Source organism: Salvelinus alpinus, chromosome 1 (assembly GCF_045679555.1).
Source record: "Salvelinus alpinus chromosome 1, SLU_Salpinus.1, whole genome shotgun sequence".
In the NCBI taxonomy this organism is placed as follows: Eukaryota; Metazoa; Chordata; class Actinopteri; order Salmoniformes; family Salmonidae; genus Salvelinus; species Salvelinus alpinus.
This window is the reverse complement of record NC_092086.1, coordinates 14,588,245-14,615,511: the sequence shown is the minus strand read 5'-3', so window position 1 is coordinate 14,615,511 and position 27,267 is coordinate 14,588,245. Positions and strand designations below refer to the sequence as shown.

At 47.6% G+C, this 27,267-nt stretch overlaps 2 protein-coding genes across 3 annotated transcripts in view; one reads left to right on the top strand and one right to left on the bottom strand.

The window, feature by feature from the left end:
- The window catches only part of LOC139570241 (nuclear distribution protein nudE homolog 1-like), a 34,541-nt gene extending 15,349 nt beyond the window's left edge, over positions 1 to 19,192 (top strand). For both annotated transcript variants that reach the window (XM_071391960.1, XM_071391952.1), the window contains exons 4-9: positions 6,296 to 6,444; positions 6,696 to 6,832; positions 9,368 to 9,601; positions 9,710 to 9,795; positions 13,098 to 13,249; positions 14,267 to 19,192. In XM_071391960.1, the coding sequence (XP_071248061.1) occupies positions 6,296 to 6,444; positions 6,696 to 6,832; positions 9,368 to 9,601; positions 9,710 to 9,795; positions 13,098 to 13,249; positions 14,267 to 14,315 (807 nt within the window). In that variant the 3' untranslated portion in view covers positions 14,316 to 19,192. The remainder of the gene's footprint in view (positions 1 to 6,295; positions 6,445 to 6,695; positions 6,833 to 9,367; positions 9,602 to 9,709; positions 9,796 to 13,097; positions 13,250 to 14,266) is intronic.
- A 55-nt stretch (positions 19,193 to 19,247) lies between these two features.
- LOC139570232 (myosin-11-like) overlaps positions 19,248 to 27,267 on the bottom strand; it is a 60,926-nt gene continuing 52,906 nt past the window's right edge. The window contains exons 42-44 of the mRNA XM_071391940.1: positions 23,279 to 23,387; positions 22,894 to 23,066; positions 19,248 to 20,535 (exon numbers count right to left, since the gene is read on the bottom strand). Coding sequence (XP_071248041.1) covers positions 20,304 to 20,535; positions 22,894 to 23,066; positions 23,279 to 23,387 — 514 coding nt within the window. The 3' untranslated portion in view covers positions 19,248 to 20,303. The remainder of the gene's footprint in view (positions 20,536 to 22,893; positions 23,067 to 23,278; positions 23,388 to 27,267) is intronic.

Here is a 27,267-nt window from a genome sequence, read left to right as displayed (position 1 = left end):
ACCATCTCCCTGTGGTTGTACACTACCATCTCCCTGTGGTTGTACACTACCATCACCCTGTGGTTGTTGTACACTACCATCACCCTGTGGTTGTTGTACACTACCATCACCCTGTGGTTGTTGTACACTACCATCACCCTGTGGTGGTTGTTGTACACTACCATCACCCTGTGGTGGTTGTTGTACACTACCATCACCCTGTGGTGGTTGTTGTACACTACCATCACCCTGTGGTGGTTGTTGTACACTACCATTACCCTGTGGTGGTTGTTGTACACTACCATCACCCTGTGGTGGTTGTTGTACACTACCATCACCCTGTGGTGGTTGTTGTACACTACCATCACCCTGTGGTGGTTGTTGTACACTACCATCACCCTGTGGTGGTTGTTGTACACTACCATCACCCTGTGGTGGTTGTTGTACACTACCATCACCCTGTGGTGGTTGTTGTACACTACCATCACCCTGTGGTGGTTGTTGTACACTACCATCACCCTGTGGTGGTTGTTGTACACTACCATCACCCTGTGGTGGTTGTTGTACACTACCATCACCCTGTGGTGGTTGTTGTACACTACCATCACCCTGTGGTGGTTGTTGTACACTACCATCACCCTGTGGTGGTTGTTGTACACTACCATCACCCTGTGGTGGTACACTACCATCACCCTGTGGTGGTACACTACCAGCACCCTGTGGTGGTACACTACCAGCACCCTGTGGTGGTTGTTGTACACTACCATCACCCTGTTGTACACTACCATCACCCTGTGGTGGTTGTTGTACACTACCATCACCCTGTTGTACACTACCAGCACCCTGTTGTACACTACCATCACCCTGTGGTGGTTGTTGTACACTACCATCACCCTGTGGTTGTACACTACCATCGCCCTGTTGTACACTACCATCACCCTGTGGTGGTTGTTGTACACTACCATCACCCTGTGGTTGTACACTACCATCGCCCTGTGGTTGTACACTACCATCGCCCTGTGGTTGTACACTACCATCGCCCTGTGGTTGTACACTACCATCGCCCTGTGGTTGTACACTACCATCGCCCTGTGGTTGTACACTACCATCGCCCTGTGGTTGTACACTACCATCGCCCTGTGGTTGTACACTACCATCGCCCTGTGGTTGTACACTACCATCGCCCTGTGGTTGTACACTACCATCGCCCTGTGGTTGTACACTACCATCGCCCTGTGGTTGTACACTACCATCGCCCTGTTGTTGTTGTACACTACCATCGCCCTGTTGTTGTTGTTGTACACTACCATCGCCCTGTGGTGGTTGTACACTACCATCGCCCTGTGGTGGTTGTACACTACCATCGCCCTGTGGTGGTGGTTGTACACTACCATCGCCCTGTGGTGGTGGTTGTACACTACCATCGCCCTGTGGTGGTGGTTGTACACTACCATCGCCCTGTGGTTGTTGTTGTACACTAACATCGCCCTGTGGTTGTTGTTGTACACTACCATCGCCCTGTGGTTGTTGTTGTACACTACCATCGCCCTGTGGTTGTACACTACCATCGCCCTGTGGTTGTGGTTGTACACTACCATCGCCCTGTGGTTGTGGTTGTACACTACCATCGCCCTGTGGTTGTGGTTGTTGTACACTACCATCACCCTATTGTTGTTGTTGTACACTACCATCACCCTGTGGTTGTACACTACCATCACCCTGTGGTTGTACACTACCATCACCCTGTGGTTGTGGTTGTACACTACCATCACCCTGTGGTTGTACACTACCATCACGTTGTGGTTGTACACTACCATCACGTTGTGGTTGTACACTACCATCACGTTGTGGTTGTACACTACCATCACGTTGTGGTTGTACACTACCATCACGTTGTGGTTGTACACTACCATCACGTTGTGGTTGTACACTACCATCACGTTGTGGTTGTACACTACCATCACGTTGTGGTTGTACACTACCATCACGTTGTGGTTGTACACTACCATCACGTTGTGGTTGTGGTTGTACACTACCATCACGTTGTGGTTGTACACTACCATCACGTTGTGGTTGTACACTACCATCACCCTGTGGTTGTGGTTGTACACTACCATCACCCTGTGGTTGTGGTTGTACACTACCATCACCCTGTGGTTGTACACTGCCATCACCCTGTGGTTGTACACTACCATCACCCTGTGGTTGTGGTTGTACACTACCATCACGTTGTGGCTGTGGTTGTACACTACCATCACGTTGTGGCTGTGGTTGTACACTACCATCACCCTGTGGTTGTACACTACCATCACGTTGTGGTTGTGGTTGTACACTACCATCACGTTGTGGTTGTACACTACCATCACGTTGTGGTTGTACACTACCATCACGTTGTGGTTGTACACTACCATCACCCTGTGGTTGTGGTTGTACACTACCATCACCCTGTGGTTGTGGTTGTACACTACCATCACCCTGTGGTTGTACACTGCCATCACCCTGTGGTTGTACACTACCATCACCCTGTGGTTGTGGTTGTACACTACCATCACGTTGTGGCTGTGGTTGTACACTACCATCACGTTGTGGTTGTGGTTGTACACTACCATCACGTTGTGGCTGTGGTTGTACACTACCATCACCCTGTGGTTGTACACTACCATCTCCCTGTGGTTGTACACTACCATCACGTTGTGGTTGTACACTACCATCACCCTGTGGTTGTGGTTGTACACTACCATCACGTTGTGGTTGTACACTACCATCACCCTGTGGTTGTGGTTGTACACTACCATCTCCCTGTGGTTGTACACTACCATCTCCCTGTGGTTGTACACTACCATCACCCTGTGGTTGTTGTACACTACCATCACCCTGTGGTTGTTGTACACTACCATCACCCTGTGGTTGTTGTACACTACCATCACCCTGTTGTTGTTGTACACTACCATCACCCTGTTGTTGTTGTACACTACCATCACCCTGTGGTGGTTGTTGTACACTACCATCACCCTGTGGTGGTTGTTGTACACTACCATCACCCTGTGGTGGTTGTTGTACACTACCATCACCCTGTGGTGGTTGTTGTACACTACCATCACCCTGTGGTGGTTGTTGTACACTACCATCACCCTGTGGTGGTTGTTGTACACTACCATCACCCTGTGGTGGTTGTTGTACACTACCATCACCCTGTGGTGGTTGTTGTACACTACCATCACCCTGTGGTGGTTGTTGTACACTACCATCACCCTGTGGTGGTTGTTGTACACTACCATCACCCTGTGGTGGTTGTTGTACACTACCATCACCCTGTGGTGGTTGTTGTACACTACCATCACCCTGTGGTGGTTGTTGTACACTACCATCACCCTGTGGTGGTTGTTGTACACTACCATCACCCTGTGGTGGTTGTTGTACACTACCATCACCCTGTGGTGGTTGTTGTACACTACCATCACCCTGTGGTGGTTGTTGTACACTACCATCACCCTGTGGTGGTTGTTGTACACTACCATCACCCTGTGGTGGTACACTACCATCACCCTGTGGTGGTACACTACCATCACCCTGTGGTGGTACACTACCATCACCCTGTGGTGGTACACTACCATCACCCTGTGGTGGTACACTACCATCACCCTGTGGTGGTACACTACCATCACCCTGTGGTGGTACACTACCAGCACCCTGTGGTGGTACACTACCAGCACCCTGTGGTGGTACACTACCAGCACCCTGTGGTGGTACACTACCAGCACCCTGTGGTGGTTGTTGTACACTACCATCACCCTGTTGTACACTACCATCACCCTGTGGTGGTTGTTGTACACTACCATCACCCTGTTGTACACTACCATCACCCTGTGGTGGTTGTTGTACACTACCATCACCCTGTTGTACACTACCATCACCCTGTGGTGGTTGTTGTACACTACCATCACCCTGTTGTACACTACCATCACCCTGTGGTGGTTGTTGTACACTACCATCACCCTGTGGTTGTACACTACCATCGCCCTGTTGTACACTACCATCACCCTGTGGTGGTTGTTGTACACTACCATCACCCTGTGGTGGTTGTTGTACACTACCATCACCCTGTGGTTGTACACTACCATCGCCCTGTGGTTGTACACTACCATCGCCCTGTGGTTGTACACTACCATCGCCCTGTGGTTGTACACTACCATCGCCCTGTGGTTGTACACTACCATCGCCCTGTGGTTGTACACTACCATCGCCCTGTGGTTGTACACTACCATCGCCCTGTGGTTGTACACTACCATCGCCCTGTGGTTGTACACTACCATCGCCCTGTGGTTGTACACTACCATCGCCCTGTGGTTGTACACTACCATCGCCCTGTGGTGGTACACTACCATCGCCCTGTGGTGGTACACTACCATCGCCCTGTGGTGGTACACTACCATCGCCCTGTGGTGGTACACTACCATCGCCCTGTGGTGGTACACTACCATCGCCCTGTGGTGGTACACTACCATCGCCCTGTGGTGGTACACTACCATCGCCCTGTGGTGGTACACTACCATCGCCCTGTGGTGGTACACTACCATCGCCCTGTGGTGGTACACTACCATCGCCCTGTGGTGGTACACTACCATCGCCCTGTGGTGGTACACTACCATCGCCCTGTGGTGGTACACTACCATCGCCCTGTCCACATTTAAATCACCCTGTTGTGAACAACACAGGAGTCGACTTAAGTCTTATAAAGATACTATTTATGCGTCTGATTTCCCCATATAGTGTACTGCTATAGAACAGGGCCCGTACTCTTAGGTTCTACATTTGAAACGCATAGATTAGCCTCGGACAAACTCACCTGATTCAACTCATTGAGGGCTTGGTGATTAGTTGGGGGTACTGGAGGAGTTGGGGGTACTGGAGGAGTTGGGGGTACTGGAGGAGTTGGGGGTACTGGAAGAGTTGGGAAACACTGTTGGGGGTACTGGAGGAGTTGAGAAACTCTGTTGGGGGTACTGGAGGAGTTGAGAAACTCTGTTGGGGGTACTGGAGGAGTTGAGAAACTCTGTTGGGGGTACTGGAGGAGTTGAGAGGAGGAGTTGAGAAACTCTGTTGGGGGTACTGGAGGAGTTGAGAAACTCTGTTGGGGGTACTGGAGGAGTTGAGAAACTCTGTTGGGGTACTGGAGGAGTTGAGAAACTCTGTTGGGGGTACTGGAGGAGTTGAGAAACTCTGTTGGGGGTACTGGAGGAGTTGAGAAACTCTGTTGGGGGTACTGGAGGAGTTGAGAAACTCTGTTGGGGGTACTGGAGGAGTTGAGAAACTCTGTTGGGGGTACTGGAGGAGTTGAGAAACTCTGTTGGGGGTACTGGAGGAGTTGAGAAACTCTGTTGGGGGTACTGGAGGAGTTGAGAAACTCTGTTGGGGGTACTGGAGGAGTTGAGAAACTCTGTTGGGGGTACTGGAGGAGTTGAGAAACTCTGTTGGGGGTACTGGAGGAGTTGAGAAACTCTGTTGGGGGTACTGGAGGAGTTGAGAAACTCTGTTGGGGGTACTGGAGGAGTTGAGAAACTCTGTTGGGGTACTGGAGGAGTTGGGGGTACTGGTGGAGTTGAGAAACTCTGTTGGGGTACTGGAGGAGTTGAGAAACTCTGTTGGGGTACTGGAGGAGTTGGGGGTACTGGAGGAGTTGAGAAACTCTGTTGGGGTACTGGAGGAGTTGGGGGTACTGGTGGAGTTGAGAAACTCTGTTGGGGGTACTGGTGGAGTTGAGAAACTCTGTTGGGGTACTGGAGGAGTTGGGGGTACTGGAGGAGTTGAGAAACTCTGTTGGGGTACTGGAGGAGTTGGGGGTACTGGAGGAGTTGAGAAACTCTGTTGGGGGTACTGGTGGAGTTGAGAAACTCTGTTGGGGGTACTGGTGGAGTTGAGAAACTCTGTTGGGGTACTGGAGGTGTTGGGGGTACTGGAGGAGTTGGGGGTACTGGAGGAGTTGAGAAACTCTGTTGGGGTACTGGAGGAGTTGAGAAACTCTGTTGGGGTACTGGAGGAGTTGAGAAACTCTGTTGGGGTACTGGAGGAGTTGAGAAACTCTGTTGGGGTACTGGAGGAGTTGAGAAACTCTGTTGGGGTACTGGAGGAGTTGAGAAACTCTGTTGGGGTACTGGAGGAGTTGGGGTACTGGAGGAGTTGGGGTACTGGAGGAGTTGAGAAACACAACCGTGTACTACTGTTGACCACTTCTACCCCCTCCAGGAGAAGTACTACTGTTGACCACTTCTCTCCCCTCCCCCCTCCCCCACTCCCCCACTCCCCCTCCCTCCTCCAGGAGAAGTATGAAAGGCAGCACTCGGAGGTGTACCATCAGATCTCTACTCTGGAAGAAGACCTGGCTGGGACCACGGCCATCAGAGACCAGCTCCATAAATACATCAGAGAGCTGGAGCAGGCCAACGATGACCTGGAGAGATCCAAGAGGTGAGAGAGGGGGGTGTAACTGGAGCAGGCTGATCTGGAGAGAGCCAAGAGGTGGAGGGGGGTGGAACTTGAGCAGGCTAACGATGACCTGGAGAGACCCCTATATCATAAGCACCTCTCTTTTTTCTCTCTGTACTCCCTGGACCATCTCACTGGCAGGATTCTTACATGTAGAATAGAGAATGGTTCTTAATGATGTACACCAACTCTACCTATTCATCTTTTCCTCCTCTCTGTCACCCCTCCATCAGGGCTACCATCATGTCTCTGGAGGACTTTGAACAGAGGATGAACCATGTGATAGAGAGGAATGCCTTCCTGGAGAGTGAGCTGGACGAGAAGGAGAACCTACTGGAGTCAGTTCAGAGACTGAAGGATGAAGCCAGAGGTGTGTCTAGGATTAGGATCCCCATTAGCTCCGTCATGTTAGCTAATTTTGCTGGGGTCCAACACCAATTAATAAGACATTACAATTACAAATGAAGACTTTACAAACATTTAACAAGTAGACAATACAGACAATTAAAATACCTGACAGGAAACACATTTAACAGTCAGTTGATGCTTTCTATTTCCTGTCCAGTCACATGGTCTTTACTATTTCCTGTCCAGTCACATGGTCTTTACTTTTTGCCTGAGAAATCTGGATTGGTAAAGAGTTCCATTCAGCTCTGGCTCTATATAAAACTGTAGGTGTAAGGCGGTGTGGGTCTTGTGCTGCAGGCTGAGACATCAGGCTGGGACAGTGTTCACGTGTCTCTGTGTTATGAATTAATGGTCCTGTTCTGGTTAACTGTTGGCCTGGTTAACTGTTGGCCTGGTTAACTGTTGGCCTGGTTAACTGTTGGCCTGGTTAACTGTTGGCCTGGTTAACTGTTGGCCTGGTTAACTGTTGGCCTGGTTAACTGTTGGCCTGGTTAACTGTTGGCCTGGTTAACTGTTGGCCTGGTTAACTGTTGGCCTGGTTAACTGTTGGCCTGGTTAACTGGCGGCCTGGTTAACTGGCGGCCTGGTTAACTGGCGGTCCTGTTTGGTCTGGTTAACTGGCGGCCTGGTTAACTGGCGGCCTGGTTAACTGGCGGCCTGGTTAACTGGCGGCCTGGTTAACTGGCGGCCTGGTTAACTGGCGGCCTGGTTAACTGGCGGCCTGGTTAACTGGCGGCCTGGTTAACTGGCGGCCTGGTTAACTGGCGGCCTGGTTAACTGTTGGCCTGGTTAACTGTTGGCCTGGTTAACTGGTGGCCTGGTTAACTGGCCCTGGTTAACTGGCGGCCTGGTTAACTGGCGGCCTGGTTAACTGGCGGCCTGGTTAACTGGCGGTCCTGTTTGGTCTGGTTAACTGGCGGCCTGGTTAACTGGCGGTCTGGTTAACTGGCGGCCTGGTTAACTGGCGGCCTGGTTAACTGGCGGCCTGGTTAACTGGCGGCCTGGTTAACTGGCGGCCTGGTTAACTGGCGGCCCTGTTTGGTCTGGTTAACTGGCGGTCTGGTTAACTGGCGGTCTGGTTAACTGGCGGTCTGGTTAACTGGCGGTCTGGTTAACTGGCGGTCTGGTTAACTGGCGGTCTGGTTAACTGGCGGTCTGGTTAACTGGCGGTCTGGTTAACTGGCGGTCTGGTTAACTGGCGGTCCTGTTGGTCTGGTTAACTGGCGGTCCTGTTGGTCTGGCTAACTGTTGGTCTGGTTAACTGGCGGTCCTGTTGGTCTGGGTAACTGTTGGTCTGGTTAACTGGCGGTCCTGTTGGCCTGGTTAACTGTTGGCCTGGTTAACTGTTGGCCTGGTTAACTGTTGGCCTGGTTAACTGGCGGTCCCGTTGGTCTGGGTAACTGGCGGTCCCGTTGGTCTGGGTAACTGGCGGTCCCGTTGGTCTGGGTAACTGGCGGTCCCGTTGGCCTGGTTAACTGTTGGCCTGGTTAACTGTTGGTCTGGTTAACTGACGGTCCCGTTGGCCTGGTTAACTGTTGGCCTGGGTAACTGGCGGTCCCGTTGGTCTGGGTAACTGGCGGTCCCGTTGGCCTGGTTAACTGTTGGCCTGGTTAACTGTTGGTCTGGTAAACTGGCGGTCCTGTTGGTCTGGTTAACTGTTGGTCTGGTTAACTGGCGGTCCTGTTGGCCTGGGTAACTGGCGGTCCCGTTGGCCTGGGTAACTGGCGGTCCCGTTGGCCTGGGTAACTGGCGGTCCCGTTGGCCTGGGTAACTGGCGGTCCCGTTGGCCTGGGTAACTGGCGGTCCTGTTGGTCTGGCGGTCCTGTTGGTCTGGGTAACTGGCGGTACTGTTGGTCTGGTTAACTGTTGGCCTGGTTAACTGGCGGTCCCGTTGGCCTGGTTAACCGTTGGCCTGGTTAACTGGCGGTCCTGTTGGTCTGGTTAACTGGCGGTCCTGTTGGTCTGGTTAACTGGCGGTCCTGTTGGTCTGGTTAACTGGCGGTCCTGTTGGTCTGGTTAACTGGCGGTCCTGTTGGTCTGGTTAACTGGCGGTCCTGTTGGTCTGGTTAACTGGCGGTCCTGTTGGTCTGGTTAACTGGCGGTCCTGTTGGTCTGGTTAACTGTTGGTCTGGGTAACTGGCGGTCCCGTTGGTCTGGGTAACTGGCGGTCCCGTTGGTCTGGGTAACTGGCGGTCCCGTTGGTCTGGGTAACTGGCGGTCCCGTTGGTCTGGGTAACTGGCGGTCCCGTTGGTCTGGGTAACTGGCGGTCCCGTTGGTCTGGGTAACTGGCGGTCCCGTTGGCCTGGTTAACTGGCGGTCCTGTGCGTGTAATTAACAGCTAGAAATAGTAATGTTCCAAGCCGGAGGTTCCTCTCCACAGGCGCAGGGGGCTGAACCAGGGATGGAATGATCCCTCAGAGCTGTGCTAGCTATGACATCATCAGTCACTCTTAAAGGGACAGGCTTTCTTACTGTCTCTCTGTGTGTGTGTGTTAGATCTAAGACAGGAGTTGGCTGTCCAACAGAAGCAGGAAAGACGACCGTCCTTCACTGTCACCAAAGACTCTTCCTCAGACAAGACGGAGGACAAAACATCCCTCCATACCTCCCATTCATCCACACGACCGCCCTCATCCCTCCATACCGCCCCTCCATCCCTCTCCACGCCCTCCAGACCCCCCCACCCCTCAGCAAGCCCCTTCACCACCCCCCCACCCTCTTACAGCAGAGGTGAGTGCCCCCGTGGGTGTGTGTTCATGTGTAGAATGTGTCTACTCATTAAATTACCGGATCACACCAGGAGATGTAAAGCTCTTTTATGATTGTGGGTGTGTTCAGGCGATGGCCTATCAGGTGCTCCTCTCACCACGTCGACACGTATCTCAGCTCTCAACATCGTAGGAGAACTGCTGAGGAAAGTCGGGGTAAGATGATGTTCATTAAAGGTCTGCGATGATTGTCTTCTAATTCATACACACACTACCCACCTACCCAACTACCCACCTACCCACCTACACAACTACACAACTACCCACCTACACACAACACAACTACCCACCTATACACACACTACACACTACACAACTACCCACCTAAACAACTACCCACCTACACACTACACAACTACCCACCTACACACTACACAACTACCCACCTACACACTACACAACTACCTACCTACACACTACACAACTACCCACCTATACACACACTACACACTACACAACTACCCACCTACACACTACACAACTACCCACCTACACACTATACACTACACACTACACAACTACCCACCTATACACTACACACTACACAACTACCCACCTACACACTACACAACTACCCACCTACACACTACACAACTACCCACCTACACACTACACAACTACCCACCTACACACTACCCAACTACACACTACCCAACTACACACTACACAACTACCCAACTACCCACCTATACACACACTACACACCTACACACTACACAACTACCCACCTACACAACTACCCAACTACCCACCTATACACACACTACCCACCTATACACACACTACCCAACTACACACTACCCAACTACACACTACACAACTACCCAACTACCCACCTATACACACACTACACACCTACACACTACCCAACTACACACTACACAACTACCCACCTACACACTACCCAACTACCCACCTATACACACACTACCCACCTATACACACACTACCCACCTATACACACACTACCCACCTACACACTACACAACTACCCACCTACACAACTACCCACCTACACAGCTACCCAGCTACCCAGCTACCCACTACCCACTACACACTACACACTACACACTACACACTACACACTACACACTACACACTACACACTACACACTACCCACTACACAACAACTACACTAGGGGTTCCCAACCTCCATATGGGTCGTCAACGTTTGGTGGAGGGGCGCGGGAACTTTATTTGAGGGGTAATTATTATTATTATTTTATTTTTACAATTTGCGATTTGGGTTATACAGATCTAAAATTATGCATAAATCCGCAACGCTTTAGGCTAGCAACAAGCAGTAAAATGCTTTAGGCTAGCAACAAGCAGTAAAATGTTTTAGGCTAGTGTAACAGTATAGCTTCCGTCCCTCTCCTCGCCCCAACCTGGGCTCGAACCAGGGACCCTCTGCACACAGACAAGTCACCCTCGAAGCATTGTTACCCGTCGTTCTACAAAAGCCGTGGCCCTTGCAGAGCAAGGGGAACAACTACTTCAAAGTCTCAGAGCGAGTGACGTCACCGATTGAAATGCTATTAGCGCGCACCCCGCTAACTAGCTAGCCATTTCACATCGGTTACACTAGCAACAAGCAGTAAAATGCTTTAGGCTAGCAACAAGCAGTAAAATGCTTTGGGCTAGCAACAAGCAGTAAAATGCTTTGGGCTAGCAACAAGCAGTAAAATGCTTTGGGCTAGCAACAAGCAGTAAAATGCTTTGGGCTAGCAACAAGCAGTAAAATGCTTTGGGCTAGCAACAAGCAGTAAAATGCTTTGGGCTAGCAACAAGCAGTAAAATGCTTTGGGCTAGCAACAAGCAGTAAAATGCTTTGGGCTAGCAACAAGCAGTAAAATGCTTTGGGCTAGCAACAAGCAGTAAAATGCTTTGGGCTAGCAACAAGCAGTAAAATGCTTTGGGCTAGCAACAAGCAGTAAAATGCTTTGGGCTAGCAACAAGCAGTAAAATGGCAGAGGAAGACGTGGCCCTGATGTACATGGGTGTATATATTGGTTTGTCGCTATGACATTCAGAAGCTGAGCTACGACCTTCTACAGTGGAGGAGTCAGAGAAATTGGACTTTGGTTGGGAAAGTCATCTGATACAATGTGACTGTCGCTATCAATTGATCGAATCACTTTCTGTAAAAGAGTATGCGTAATTAAATTGACGGTTAATATAAATAATTCTAATAAAACATAATTGGTAGCGGAATAACATTTGGGGCAATCAGGTCTAGACTTTTATTTTCTAAATCTATTATCATTAAATAGCCTCCCTGAGTTTTGTTAAACTATGTAGAATGACTTGAAATGAGATTCAAAACAACAAAATGTTCAAATTAAACCAAAATCAAGCTGGTGTTTATTGAATAGCCTATTCAAGTGACATTAAAAAAGGGGGACTTGGGGGAAAAGGTTGAGAACCCCTGCACTAATACCTCCCTCATACAGGTAGGGCAGGGGTTCTGTCTGTGATTTAACACTCATACAGGTAGGACAGGGGTTCTGTCTGTGATTTAACACTCATACAGGTAGGACAGGGGTTCTGTCTGTGATTTAACACTCATACAGGTAGGACAGGGGTTCTGTCTGTGATTTAACACTCATACAGGTAGGACAGGGGTTCTGTCTGTGATTTAACACTCATACAGGTAGGACAGGGGTTCTGTCTGTGATTTAACACTCATACAGGTAGGGTAGGGGTTCTGTCTGTGATTTAACACTCATACAGGTAGGACAGGGGTTCTGTCTGTGATTTAACACTCATACAGGTAGGACAGGGGTTCTGTCTGTGATTTAACACTCATACAGGTAGGGTAGGGGTTCTGTCTGTGATTTAACACTCATACAGGTAGGACAGGGGTTCTGTCTGTGATTTAACACTCATACAGGTAGGACAGGGGTTCTGTCTGTGATTTAACACTCATACAGGTAGGACAGGGGTTCTGTCTGTGATTTAACACTCATACAGGTAGGACAGGGGTTCTGTCTGTGATTTAACACTCATACAGGTAGGGCAGGGGTTCTGTCTGTGATTTAACACTCATACAGGTAGGACAGGGGTTCTGTCTGTGATTTAACATCTGTTTCCTGTAAGTCGTACAGCTGTAACAGGAAGTCTGCTGACTGTTCTGTTCTCTCCACCTTCCTCTCTGATCACAACACATTCATGTATATCACAATACTGTTCTGTTTCCCTCTCTGATCACAACACATTCATGTATATCACAACACTGTTCTGTCTTCCCCTCTGATCACAACACATTCATGTATATCACAACACATTCATGTATATCACAATACTGTTCTGTTTCCCCTCTGATCACAACACATTCATGTATATCACAACACTGTTCTGTCTTCCCCACTGATCACGATATCACAAACACATAACATAACTGTGTGTCTGCGGCCTGCGCCTGTATCCATCCATCCATCCATGCCTGTGGTTTCAGAACCTGGAGTCTAAACTCGCGTCCTGTCGGGAGTTTGTCTATGAACAGTCTCCTGGTTGCAGTACCCCCTCTGGGGGACAGGGGGAGCCACCCATCCAGAGAGGCACTTCTTCTGACACACCATCCACCTCCAACGGACTCTACGAGAAAGGGTGAGGGGGTCAACTATAGCTAGCTCTACGACTAGCTCAATAATGACTGCATCTCAAATGGCACCCTAATCCCTATAGGCCCTGGTTAATAGTAGTGCACTAGGGAATAGGGTCCCATATGGCACCCTAATCCCTATAGGCCCTGGTTAATAGTAGTGCACTAGGGAATAGGGTCCCATATGGCACCCTAATCCCTATAGGCCCTGGTTAATAGTAGTGCACTAGAGAATAGGGTCCCATATGGCACCCTAATCCCTATAGGCCCTGGTTAATAGTAGTGCACTAGAGAATAGGGTGCCATTTGTTACTCAACCAATGACTTGACCATTTCATAGCCTATCTACAGTTGAATCAAGTAATGTAAACAGACATTTACTCTGTCAGGGATCTACATTCTGATGATCTGTTTAGTTTGTTACAGACATTTACTCTGTCAGGGATCTACATTCTGATGATCTGTTTAGTTTGTATTACATTAAACTGGAACCTGACAGCCCAGCACACGACGGCCCATCAGAGAATGAAATGAACACTGAAGACCAATACATAAAAAAAAAAATATTCCATTAGTCGTAATGTGGTAGCCTACAACCTAATGAACAAATATAAAGCTGATTAGGTAGGCTACATGATATTATGAATGAACAATGATGATCCTTATCCTAACACAAGTCAAACCCAACAACCTACAACAAGGCCTATTGGGGAAGGACAGTCTGAAAATAGCCTGGGATTGAGTCCTAACAAAATGGCTGAAAATAGCCTGGGATTGAGTCCTAACAAAATGGCTGAAAATAGCCTGGGATTGAGTCCTAACAAAATGGCTGAAAATAGCCTGGGATTGAGTCCGAACAAAATGGCTGAAAATAGCCTGGGATTGAGTCCGAACAAAATGGCTGAAAATAGCCTGGGATTGAGTCCGAACAAAATGGCTGAAAATAGCCTGAGTTGAAGTCTGAAACATTCTGTTAGTCGTAGTGTGCTGTTTAAGTAATCTGTTTCTGTTGTGTGTTACAGAATGGTGAAGATGTTAGACTTCGGACCAGGACCCAAAATTATTCTGTGAACCCCCCCCCCGCCCCCCCACCCTAGCCCCACACCTCATCAACCCCTCCCTCCATATCTATCAGGGTCGTATTCACTAGACACCGAATGGTGGTAATATGTCCCTGCCCAGCACAGTCTCCCTAGGTCACCAGGCTTGTATCCCAGCTTTCAGCTTTCAATGGGGTTTAATGTGCTCGCGTACAGCTCTCACTCTGGAATGGAATGGACCAGATCACTGGACATCACGGAAGTGAGTCTAGAGTTCTAGAATGTCATTGAGACAGAACCTCACCCTCTAATGCATTGGAACGTCATGGAACATCAGTGTTGATATCAACTGTTCTAGAGCGCCGTTGAGGAGCTTTGATGTCACGGATCAACGGTACTCCTTCCTCTGCGCTTTACCCAGGATGCTTTGCCCTGGGGGTCTCTTATCGTGCACTGAGCGAGGCTTCTAGGAGCGGGGCTTATGGCTCTGGCACTTCCTGTTGGGACTAACCTGTAGCGGACCCATTTCTGGTCAAAAGTAGTGCACTATCTAGGGAACAGGGTGCGACCTGGGTCTATAGGTCTCTGGTCAAAAGTAGTGCACTATGTAGGGAATAGGGTGCCATTTGAGACGTAACCACAGTGTCTCGCTACAGGACGGCACGTGTTTTGTTGTTACATTTGATGTGTTCTGTTTTTGTTCCTTTTGTTGTTTTATGGAGGAAGAAGTCTTACTGGAATGAATGTTTATCCACACAATAATGATGATTATATTTAAAAAAAATATATATTTTACTTCACTTGAATACACCCCCTTGTTTTGTCTACCAATGTTTGAATAATAATACTGTGAACAGTGACACCTACTGGTTAAGGACAGGAAGTGGAAGGAGGGTTAAGAGGGTCAGGAGCAGGGTTGCTAAATTCAGGTAACTTTCCCAAAAAAATACCCTGTTTTTACAGAAATCCTGGTTGGAAGATTCCCAGAATCAGGGTGTAGTAAGCAGGGAATCTGGAATCCTTCAGCCAGGATTTCTGGGAAAAAACAGGACATCTTGGGACTAGTCAGGAGGTAGAAGGAAAGTTGGCGTAGAAGGTTTGTTAAGGATTAGATATACTTTGCACTTTTTTACTGCAGGTCCAGGATCAGATGTTGTCCCTCTAATGGTTAAGGGTGGGGATTGGGGTTAGGGTAATCTGATCCTAGATCTGTGGGTGATTGGTTAGGTTAAGGAATGTGTTCGGCATAGAGAGGGCTTCTGTGACAGCATGGGCAGCGCCATTGAGGGATTTCTCGATTTTAAAGTAGTCCATTTCTTCTTCAACGGTAAAGCAAAGGTTGGTGATTTACTACCCCCTGGAGGGTGTTGTCTGAATAGGTATAAAGCCAAGGATGGTGTTTTACTGCCCCCTGGAGGGTGTTGTCTGAACAGGTATAAAGCCAAGGTTGGCGATTTACTGCCCCCTGGAGGGTGTTGTCTGAACAGGTATAAAGACAAGGTTGGTGATTTACTGGCACCTGGAGGGTGTTGTCTGAACAGGTATAAAGACAAGGTTGGTGTTTTACTGGCACCTGGAGGGTATTGTCTGAACAGGTATAAAGCCAAGGTTGGTGATTTACTGCCCCCTGGAGGGTGTTGTCTGAACAGGTATAAAGAGAAGGTTGGTGTTTTACTGGCACCTGCAGTTATGTAATGTTAGTATAGTATAATTCATTGGCTGATCAGTCCTACTGACCTGGATGGAATTCTGTAATCCTTTCCTGACCGATAGCAAGTACCAGCCACTTGTCTACTTCAAAATGGTGGAAGTCCTCAATGGCTCGCTCTGCCCATGCTTAAACCGGCTTTGTGGCACAAGAGCCGTCTATCCTAGTCTATGGTGTTGAGGGTGCTACTGATGGTGGCACGTCAGCCTGGTAAAACCTGACTGAACGCTAGCCTGCGCTCACCTTTAGAGCTTCAACATGGCTAGGCTGATATTATAACAGAGTTAGATTACCAAAGTTAATGATGCCTTCTTGAGCTATAATGTGTTTAAACTATAGCAATACAGTAGGATTTTCTTACTAGTAGTCTTGAATGAATGAACAATCCATGAGTAATCCACGTGGAGATTGAAGCCGTATTTTATAGTTGTACGTGGACATGTTGATATTTGGGTATGAACTCAGACAGCCACGTATGTTGCACAGAGGGGAGTCCAGATGTATTTTTGTTATGCAACGGCCTTCCCTGTGAAGGACTAGGGCTGCAAAATTCAGCTAACTTCCTCAAAGTTCCCACATTTTCCATAAATCAGGGTTAGAAGATTCACAGAATCAAGCAGGAATAAGCAAGAAATCCAACATTCCAACCAGGAATTCTGGAAATCATTTTTCTTCTTAAGTTACCGGAATTTTTCAACCCTATGAATGCCACTGTGGTTTGGAATCTCAGGGTTTTTAACCCATTCAAGATGACAAGTGTTTAACACATTGTATATTGCAGGCGCAAGTGTAACAGAGGTTATTTGGCTAGGGATAAACCAGTGGTTCACAACCTGTACAGAACTCCACCATGTAATGTACTCCATGCTCTGCCCTATACCCCCTCACGAGTCTTTGACCAGTAGGCCTGTGGTCTCACGAGTCTTTGACCAGTAAGCCTGTGGTCTCACGAGTCTTTGACCAGTAAGCCTGTGGTCTCACGAGTCTTTGACCAGTAAGCCTGTGGTCTCACGAGTCTTTGACCAGTAAGCCTGTGGTCTCACGAGTCTTTGACCAGTAAGCCTGTGGTCTCACGAGTCTTTGACCAGTAAGCCTGTGGTCTCACGAGTCTTTGACCAGTAGGCCTGTGGTCTCACGAGTCTTTGACCAGTAGGCCTGTGGTCTCACGAGTCTTTGACCAGTAGGCCTGTGGTCTCACGAGTCTTTGACCAGTAAGCCTGTGGTCTCATGAGTCTTCTCAAGTAGCCCCTGTGGATGGGCCAATTACCCCCAAGGGTAAACCACTGGGGTTACTATCCCTGCATGGTGAATAACCTTGCCTGAGATCTGAAGACTCACGTTAGCTCCCTAGGGTAATGCCTTGGCTTTAACTCAGTGGGTTAACACAGTCTCTAAAGGCACTCAATGGCCTGGGTATGTGGGTTTGAATACCTGGTTGATCATTCTCACCCTTATGTTTTGGGTATTGGTTGGTTCATTCTTTGATGACAGGCTTGTGTCTTAAATACCAACCCATTCCCTATATAGGGCCCTTCTTTTCCCCCCAGTTAAAAGTAAGGGCAGACTACTCAGTCATAGGAGCCAGTCAAAAATAGGGTACTATATAGGGAATAGGGTGCCATTTTATGGATGCGCTCAAATACTGTCATATGTATGTTGATGAACAGCACGTAGTCGCTTATATCCTGTTGGGTGAAGCTTTGTGCCTTACTCTGAGACCACAGTGTGGTCTGACCTTATTAAAGATGTCTCTCTGTGTAGCTGGGACCTCAGTGTGGTCTGACCTTATTAAAGATGTCTCTCTCTGTAGCTGGGACCTCAGTGTGGTCTGACCTTATTAAAGATGTCTCTCTGTGTAGCTGGGACCTCAGTGTGGTCTGACCTTATTAAAGAGGTCTCTCTCTGTGTAGCTGGGACCTCAGTGTGGTCTGACCTTATTAAAGAGGTCTCTCTGTGTAGCTGGGACCTCAGTGTGGTCTGACCTTATTAAAGATGTCTCTCTGTAGCTGAGACCACAGTGTGGTCTGACCTTATTAAAGATGTCTCTGTGTAGCTGAGACCACAGTGTGGTCTGACCTTATTAAAGATGTCTCTCTGTGTAGCTGGGACCTCAGTGTGGTCTGACCTTATTAAAGATGTCTCTTTCTACTGCTCAGGTACCAGTAATACACCTCAGCCCATTCAGTTCTAGCCAATGATATAGCGTCGTAGACTTAATGCCAAACAAACTAATATTTAGCCCCAACTACCCTCCTAGGTCCTTGGGCAAATGTAGTAGATCTGAAACGGTTGGATAGATGGGAGTAGCAACGCAATATGGTAAATAACACCTCCACCTTGTCCTCTGATTAGGCTAGGTGAAGTATTCACCATGTTTATACCTATCCAATCCTTACAGATTTACCTACTGCCCAGAGCTAGGTGCTTCTTTAAATAAATAAAAAAATGGGTTTGGAAATGAGGAAAAGTGAAAGAGAAGAATATTATTAGTTGGCTGCTCAGTTCAGCTCAGTACTTTTGCCATCCAGGAGTATAAAAAGTTACCAATTTTGTTTCAATTTAGGAAGTAAACTGAAATACACTTTTTTATTTATTTTTTAAATTGAGACATTTGTAATTGGAACGTCAGTTTACTTCCAGGATTGACTGAATTGAAATGGAACTGAGCCCAACCCTGAAAGGAACCTTGTTCTGTGATGAAGGGGGAAGTGTTTTATGTTACAAAATACATTTGAAAAATATAAAATATAAAAATGAAAGGGTTGATTCACTTGCTTTGGGTTCTTACTTTTCCCCTGAATGGTACTAATAATAATATAGGATGTAATAAAATATAATGTTCCGTGTGTTTAAAATGGGAGTGGATGCTGTCTACGTGTGACTGTTCCTGCTTGTTGCTCAGGGGGTAGAATGTATGAAGCAATATCATTTGAAACATTTCTAGCTTTAAAAACCTCCCTGTATGGATGGGGTGTGTCTTGTTTCTGTCAATCAGGAAGTCACAGAGATGGACACCCAATGAGATGTCATGTTGTTGCTTTGTGTAGCCACTCACAAGCTTCTGTACTAAAATATACACATTTAGCTTTTCCATTAAATGTGTTTTTCATCCTGGGATGCCTCTTCCTGTATCTAATAAGTCATGTTTGGTTAAATGTGTCTCTGACCCAACTGTCCTCAATAAAACTGACTTGGTGAAAGAGATGTCTTTTTTGTTGTTGCTGTTGAACAAAATCCACAGACAAGAACACACAATTGTGGTGATTGAAAATAGTTTATAGCATTTAAAATATATATTTAGGTGTTTTCACAAACAATTCAGCCTAATAACCCTTGACACTGAGTGGTACTAAAAGCCATGTAGACTATTGTAGCCTGGGTACCAGTCTGTCTGTGTCCTGTAGACTATTGTAGCCTGGGCACCAGTCTGTCTGTGTCCTGTAGACTATTGTAGCCTGGGCACCAGTCTGTCTGTGTCCTGTAGACTATTGTAGCCTGGGAACCAGTCTGTTTGTGTCCTGTACACTATTGTAGCCGGGCTACCAGTCTGTCTGTTGACATGATGGCACAAACAGATCTGGGATGAGGCTAGTATGATTGTAGCAATATCATTTTATGAACCTAAAATCAACGTAGATCATAGCAGTAGTAGTAGGACTGTAGTGTGTGTTTGTGCGTCAGTAAGGAACTCATTATGAATGAAAGACACAGCACACAGCCTGATATCTGATTAAATCTATCTCTAGAAAGTATTGTCCATGGGTTTACTCTATATCAACTCAATTCACATTAAATTCCCAGATTAAAGAATTAGTTTCTTCTAACATAGAGCCACTGTTTGAAAATATAATCAAATAAATATGCATAGAGAGAAAAACAATATTTTATGTCTAAGTGCAATAAGATATAACTTCAGATATATATTATGACATCTGAAATAAGATATATATTCAGTTTAAAACAGCTCACACCGTACTTTGTGACATTTTGGAGGCACAATCAAAGCTATTGTCACAGACAGGTGATGCATAAAAAGGGGGCGGGGTATATTCATTTTAGTAGGGATGGAAGGAAGGGGGAGGGAGGGAGGGGAGGGAAGAAGGGGGAGGGAAGAAGGGAGGAGTGGAAGGGGGAGGGAAGGGGATGGGAGAAGGGAGGAGTGGAAGGAGGGAAAGATAAAAGGAGGAATGGAAGGAGAGGGAACGAGGGAGGGATAAAGGACAGGAAATGGAAAGATGTATTGAGGGAAGTCAGGGAAGGACAGGAAGAAGGATGGACAGTGTTTAAAAGGAGGGGTGAGACTTTGTCCCTCTACTCTTCCGGCAGGGTTCCGTTGATGTCCTCCGGAGACGGGGTGGACGAGAACAGAGGCTCGTCCTCTTCTGGAACGTTGTTTGTGTTCTCAGAATTCCCACCATTCCCTTCATTATTCCCAGCTCTGCTCCTCCGGCTCCCAGTCCCACTGAGGCTGACATTCCCAATGCTCCCCACGCGACGAGGACTGCTGCTGAAAGATGACTCCCCTCCTCCTCCTCCTCCTCGCCTGGGAAGGACGGGAATGTCGGGGAAATAATGGAATTAGAGGCAGAGGAAAGAGGCAGAATAGAAGGCCGTACTGGAGGAAGAGAAGAAGAAGTTCTTGGAGAGGGAAGAAGAAGAGATGCCAGAATCAGACAGAGAGGAAATGAGTTGAGTTAGAGGTATAGTTGGTTTCCAGAGCCATGTAAGAAACATGTCTCTGGATGGTTAGACCTTAAACACGGTTAAAGAGCTGGAAGAAAAGGCTGCTATAGACGAGGAGGGTTTAGAGGTGAAGACGGAGGATGGATGAGAGACCAAGGGTTAGCTAAAGTCTGAGGAGTTTAAGTTGAGGATGAGATTGAGGAAGAGTTTGAGGAAGTATTTGAGGAAGAGTTTAAGGAAGAATTTGAGGTAGATTTTGAGGAAGAGTTTGAGGAAGGCTTTAAGGAAGAATTTGAGGAAGAGTTTGAGGAAGGGTTTGAGGAAGAGTTTGAGGAAGAGTTTGAGAAAGTGTCATCAGAAAAAGAAGTAGAATTAGCTGCAGAGTTGCTGTAGATTCCCAAGTCAAGTAATGATGTGAGTATTAAGTTGATTGCCGAAGTAAAGATGACTCAGCAAGAGGCAGACAGAGAAGCGTTTGAGGGCTAGTTAATATCTAAAGGACAGGTTTGAAGCGGTGTCAGAGTCGGAGTCAGAGACAGAAGAGGAAGAGGAAGAGCATCAACATTATATACGGTCTTCGGCCAGGTGTAGAGTTATATTGTCTACTATATACAGGTCAGGTTTAGAGTTATATTGTCTACTATATACAGGTCAGGTGTAGAGTTATATTGTCTACTATATACAGGTCAGGTGTAGAGTTATATTGTCTACTATATATAGGCCAGGTGTAGAGTTATATTGTCTACTATATACAGGCCAGGTGTAGAGTTATATTGTCTACTATATACAGGCCAGGTGTAGAGTTATATTGTCTACTATATACAGGTCAGGTGTAGAGTTATATTGTCTACTATATACAGGCCAGGTGTAGTGTTATATTGTCTACTATATACAGGTCAGGTGTAGAGTTATATTGTCTACTATATACAGGTCAGGTGTAGAGTTATATTGTCTACTATATACAGGTCAGGTGTAGAGTTATATTGTCTACTATATACAGGTCAGGTGTAGAGTTATATTGTCTACTATATACAGGTCAGGTGTAGTGTGTTGTATTTAAGGGATAATGCCCAAGAAGCCGTTACTGGCTGGCAACGTTCTTATTCCTTATTTGCTAGCTAGCCAACTACTGCTAACTTACATGCTGACCCCACCGCTTGCGTCACGTGCCACGAGCGTTGCAAAATAAATCTACACATACATGTTATTCAATCATTTAATCCAAACTGCTCGCGAGCGTCAACTAGCGTCTGCGTAGCGTCAACTAGCGTCTGCATAGTGTCAACTAGCGTCACCTAGCGTCTGCGTAGCGTCAACTAGCGACTGCGTAGCCAGGCACTAATAGAACTTGGTTCTATTTTTGACGCTTAAAGCGCTGTAAGTCCCGCCTCTCCCATCTCCTCATTGGTTTTTAGCAGCATATACCCACGTGGGTGATTGAAAGATGAACCTGAGGTCCACACTCCAGTCCAGTTGGTGGTGGTAATGCACCTTAAAGTTGGTTGCCAACCGCCATATAAAGTCCGGAAGAAGAAGAAGACGGGAGGAGAGATTCTGGCTAGAACCGAACTGGGTTTCCCCTTTTATCTGTGGATTAATTGTCGGAGTAGAGGACCTTGTGCATTTCAGGTAAAATAACAACCCACTGTTTATATCCCAGGACAAATTAGCTAGCAACAGCAAGCTAGCTAGCTAAATTGCCATGAATGTTTCATGCGTTTCGACCTGTCTCCAAATGAATCTAGTTGGTTCAGAGTTTGTTTTGATATTTCAACCTGCGTCTCCTGGTCACGTCTGGTGTGGACGGACAAATGAAACACGCGCACGTGCGCGCCCGGTCTAGTCAGCATGTTACGGTCACGTCAAACAGTGCAGCCAGATTAACAGCAACGTAGCTGCATTTGTTTTAGGCTGTTTTTCTAGCGACATTTAATTTGGATACATCCATAACAACGAGCTAATGAGGCGAGATTTCGCCCGGCATAGAAAATGTGCTCTCTCGTCAGGACACTGTTGTTCAGAGGAGCAAGATAACAACACAGCTAATAGCAATCACTTCAACCTGAAGCTGGAAAGACTGCAAACTAGCTGCATTTCTACTATGGCTGTAACCCTGTAAAACAACACACTTCACAGCACCTATCTGGTGTAAAAACATCACCTTGAGGTGTATTTCAGTGTGATGTCGGCATAGTGTTGTATTTAGCCAGGTTTGTACCTGAGTTTGCTCTTCAGGGCGGACACCTCCCTACTGAGGGAGTCGTTGGCCTCGGAGGCCTCGTCCAGTTCTCTCTGTAACTTCCTGCGTCCCGCGGCAACCCGTTGAGACTCCTCCTCCGCCTCCTCCAGCTGACGCTTCAGCTGCTTCACACGCACGTTAGCCTTCTCCGCCTAGTCACACACACGCGCACCGGAATACACACACACATACACGTGCACCGGAATACACATACACGTGCACACACACACACACACACACACATATATACACATGAGGGAAGGAAGCCAAAAAGCAAACTCAAAAATACATTTTAAAATTGAAGGATGTGTGTGTGTGTGTATATATATGTGTGTATATATATATATATGTGTGTGTGTGTTACCTGGTCCTTGTACTGCTCTGCCTGTTTCCTGTCTTCCTCCATCTGGATGGTCAGATCCTTCAGTTTCTTCTCTTTCTGACGCATCCCTTTAGTGCTGGCCTGTCTCTCTCTGGACACACAACACACCAGAACCTTACAGCTGTCTCTCTCTGGACACACAACACACCAGAACCTCACAGCTGTCTCTCTCTGGGCACACAACACACCAGAACCTCACCAGAACCTCACAGTCTGTCTCTCTCTGGACACACAACACACCAGAACCTCACAGTCTGTCTCTCTCTGGACACACAACACACCAGAACCTCACAGCTGTCTCTCTCTGGACACACAACACACCAGAACCTCACAGCTGTCTCTCTCTGGACACACAACACACCAGAACCTCACAGCTGTCTCTCTCTGGACACACAACACACCAGAACCTCACAGCTGTCTCTCTCTGGACACACAACACACCAGAACCTCACAGCTGTCTCTCTCTGGACACACAACACACCAGAACCTCACAGCCTGTCTCTCTCTGGACACACAACACACCAGAACCTCACAGCTGTCTCTCTCTGGACACACAACACACCAGAACCTCACAGCTGTCTCTCTCTGGACACACAACACACCAGAACCTCACAGCTGTCTCTCTCTGGACACACAACACACCAGAACCTCACAACTGTCTCTCTCTGGACACACAACACACCAGAACCTCACAGCTGTCTCTCTCTGGACAACAACACACCAGAACCTCACAGCTCTCTCTGGACACACAACACACCAGATCCTCACAGCTGTCTCTCTCTGGACAACAACACACCAGAACCTCACAGCTGTCTCTCTCTGGACACACACAACACACCAGAACCTCACAGCTGTCTCTCTCTGGACACACAACAACACACCAGATCCTCACAGCTGTCTCTCTCTGGACAACAACACACCAGAACCTCACAGCTCTCTCTGGACACACAACACACCAGAACCTCACAGCTGTCTCTCTCTGGACAACAACACACCAGAACCTCACAGCTGTCTCTCTCTGGACACACAACAACACACCAGAACCTCACAGCTGTCTCTCTCTGGACAACAACACACCAGAACCTCACAGCTCTCTCTGGACACACAACACACCAGAACCTCACAGCTGTCTCTCTCTGGACACACACAACACACCAGAACCTCACAGTCTGTCTCTCTCTGGACACACAACACACCAGAACCTCACAGCTGTCTCTCTCTGGACACACAACAACACACCAGAACCTCACAGCTGTCTCTCTCTGGACACACAACACACCAGAACCTCACAGGTGTCTCTCTCTGGACACACAACACACCAGAACCTCACAGCTGTCTCTCTCTGGACACACAACACACCAGAACCTCACAGCTGTCTCTCTCTGGACACACAACACACCAGAACCTCACAGCTGTCTCTCTCTGGACACACAACACACCAGAACCTCACAGCCTGTCTCTCTCTGGACACACAACACACCAGAACCTCACAGCTGTCTCTCTCTGGACACACAACACACCAGAACCTCACAGCTGTCTCTCTCTGGACACACAACACACCAGAACCTCACAGCTGTCTCTCTCTGGACACACAACACACCAGAACCTCACAACTGTCTCTCTCTGGACACACAACACACCAGAACCTCACAGCTGTCTCTCTCTGGACAACAACACACCAGAGCCTCACAGCTCTCTCTGGACACACAACACACCAGATCCTCACAGCTGTCTCTCTCTGGACAACAACACACCAGAACCTCACAGCTGTCTCTCTCTGGACACACACAACACACCAGAACCTCACAGCTGTCTCTCTCTGGACACACAACAACACACCAGAACCTCACAGCTGTCTCTCTCTGGACAACAACACACCAGAACCTCACAGCTCTCTCTGGACACACAACACACCAGAACCTCACAGCTGTCTCTCTCTGGACAACAACACACCAGAACCTCACAGCTGTCTCTCTCTGGACACACAACAACACACCAGAACCTCACAGCTGTCTCTCTCTGGACAACAACACACCAGAACCTCACAGCTCTCTCTGGACACACAACACACCAGAACCTCACAGCTGTCTCTCTCTGGACAACAACACACCAGAACCTCACAGCTGTCTCTCTCTGGACACACACAACACACCAGAACCTCACAGCTGTCTCTCTCTGGACACACACAACACACCAGAACCTCACAGCTGTCTCTCTCTGGACACACAACAACACACCAGAACCACACAGCTGTCTCTCTCTGGACCCACACCAAGCCAGAACCTTACAGCTGATATATTTTTATTTAACCTTTCTTTAGGCAGGGAGTCCCATTGATGTCCTCTACCAACAATCTGCATTTCCAGAAAGGTACCAATGCTTCTAACTGTAACGATGACTGTACTATCCATTCCATCACTATAGTATTACAACTATTGGACTTATACACTCACAGGACCGTTTATTAGGTACACCCATCTAGTACCAGGTCCAGTTTATTAGGTACACCCATCTAGTACCAGGTCCAGTTTATTAGGTACAGTCATCAGTTTATTAGGTACAGTCATCAGTTTATTAGGTACACCCATCAGTTTATTAGGTACACCCATCTAGTACAGGGTCGGACCTTCCTTTGCCTCCAGAACATCTTGAATTATTCGGGGCATTCTACAAGGAGTCGAAAAACGTTTCACAGGGATGTTGTTCCATCACATCACACAGTTGCTGCAGATTGGACGGCGGTACATTAATGCTGGGAACAGTCCGTTCCATCACAAAGATACTCTATTGGGTTGAGGTCTGAGGACTGACCAGGCCACTCCAGTAACCTGAACTCGCTGTCATTTTCCAGGCAATGTTTTCCCACTCCTCAATTGTAGTGGATCACGTGTCCACTGGAGCCGCTTCTTCCTGTTTGTAGCTGATGGGAGGGGAACCCGGTGTGGTCGTCTGCTGCAATAGCCCACCCATGACAGAGATCGATGAGATGTCGTTCTGCACACCACTGTTGTACTGCGCCGCTATTTGTCTGTGTCCCACCTGTCAGCTTGCACAATTCTTGCCATTCTCCTTCGACCTCTCGACCTCGCTCAAAGTCGCTTAGGTCACTCATTTTACCCTTTCTAAAGTTCAATCGAACAGTAACTGAATGCCTCGATGCCTGTCTGCCTGTTTTATATACAGTGGGGAGAACAAGTATTTGATACACTGCCGATTTTGCCGATTTTCCTACTTACAAAGCATGTAGAGGTCTGTAATTTTTATCATAGGTACACTTCAACTGTGAGAGACGGAATCTAAAACAAAAATCCAGAAAATCACATTGTATGATTTTTAAGTAATTCATTTGCATTTTATTGCATGACATAAGTATTTGATCACCTACCAACCAGTAAGAATTCCGGCTCTCACAGATCTGTTAGTTTTTCTTTAAGAAGCCCTCCTGTTCTCCACTCATTACCTGTATTAACTGCACCTGTTTGAACTTGTTACCTGTATAAAAGACACCTGTCCACACACTCAATCAAACAGACTCCAACCTCTCCACAATGGCCAAGACCAGAGAGCTGTGTAAGGACATCAGGGATAAAATTGTAGACCTGCACAAGGCTGGGATGGGCTACAGGACAATAGGCAAGCAGCTTGGTGAGAAGGCAACAACTGTTGGCGCAATTATTAGAAAATAGAAGAAAATAGAAGAAGTTCAAGATGATGGTCAATCACCCTCGGTCTGGGGCTCCATGCAAGATTTCACCTCGTGGGGCATCAATGATCATGAGGAAGGTGAGGGATCAGCCCAGAACTACACGGCAGGACCTGGTCAATGACCTGAAGAGAGCTGGGACCACAGTCTCAAAGAAAACCATTAGTAACACACTACGCCGTCATGGATTAAAATCCTGCAGCGCACACAAGGTCCCCCTGCTCAAGCAGGCGCATGTCCAGGCCCGTCTGAAGTTTGCCAATGACCA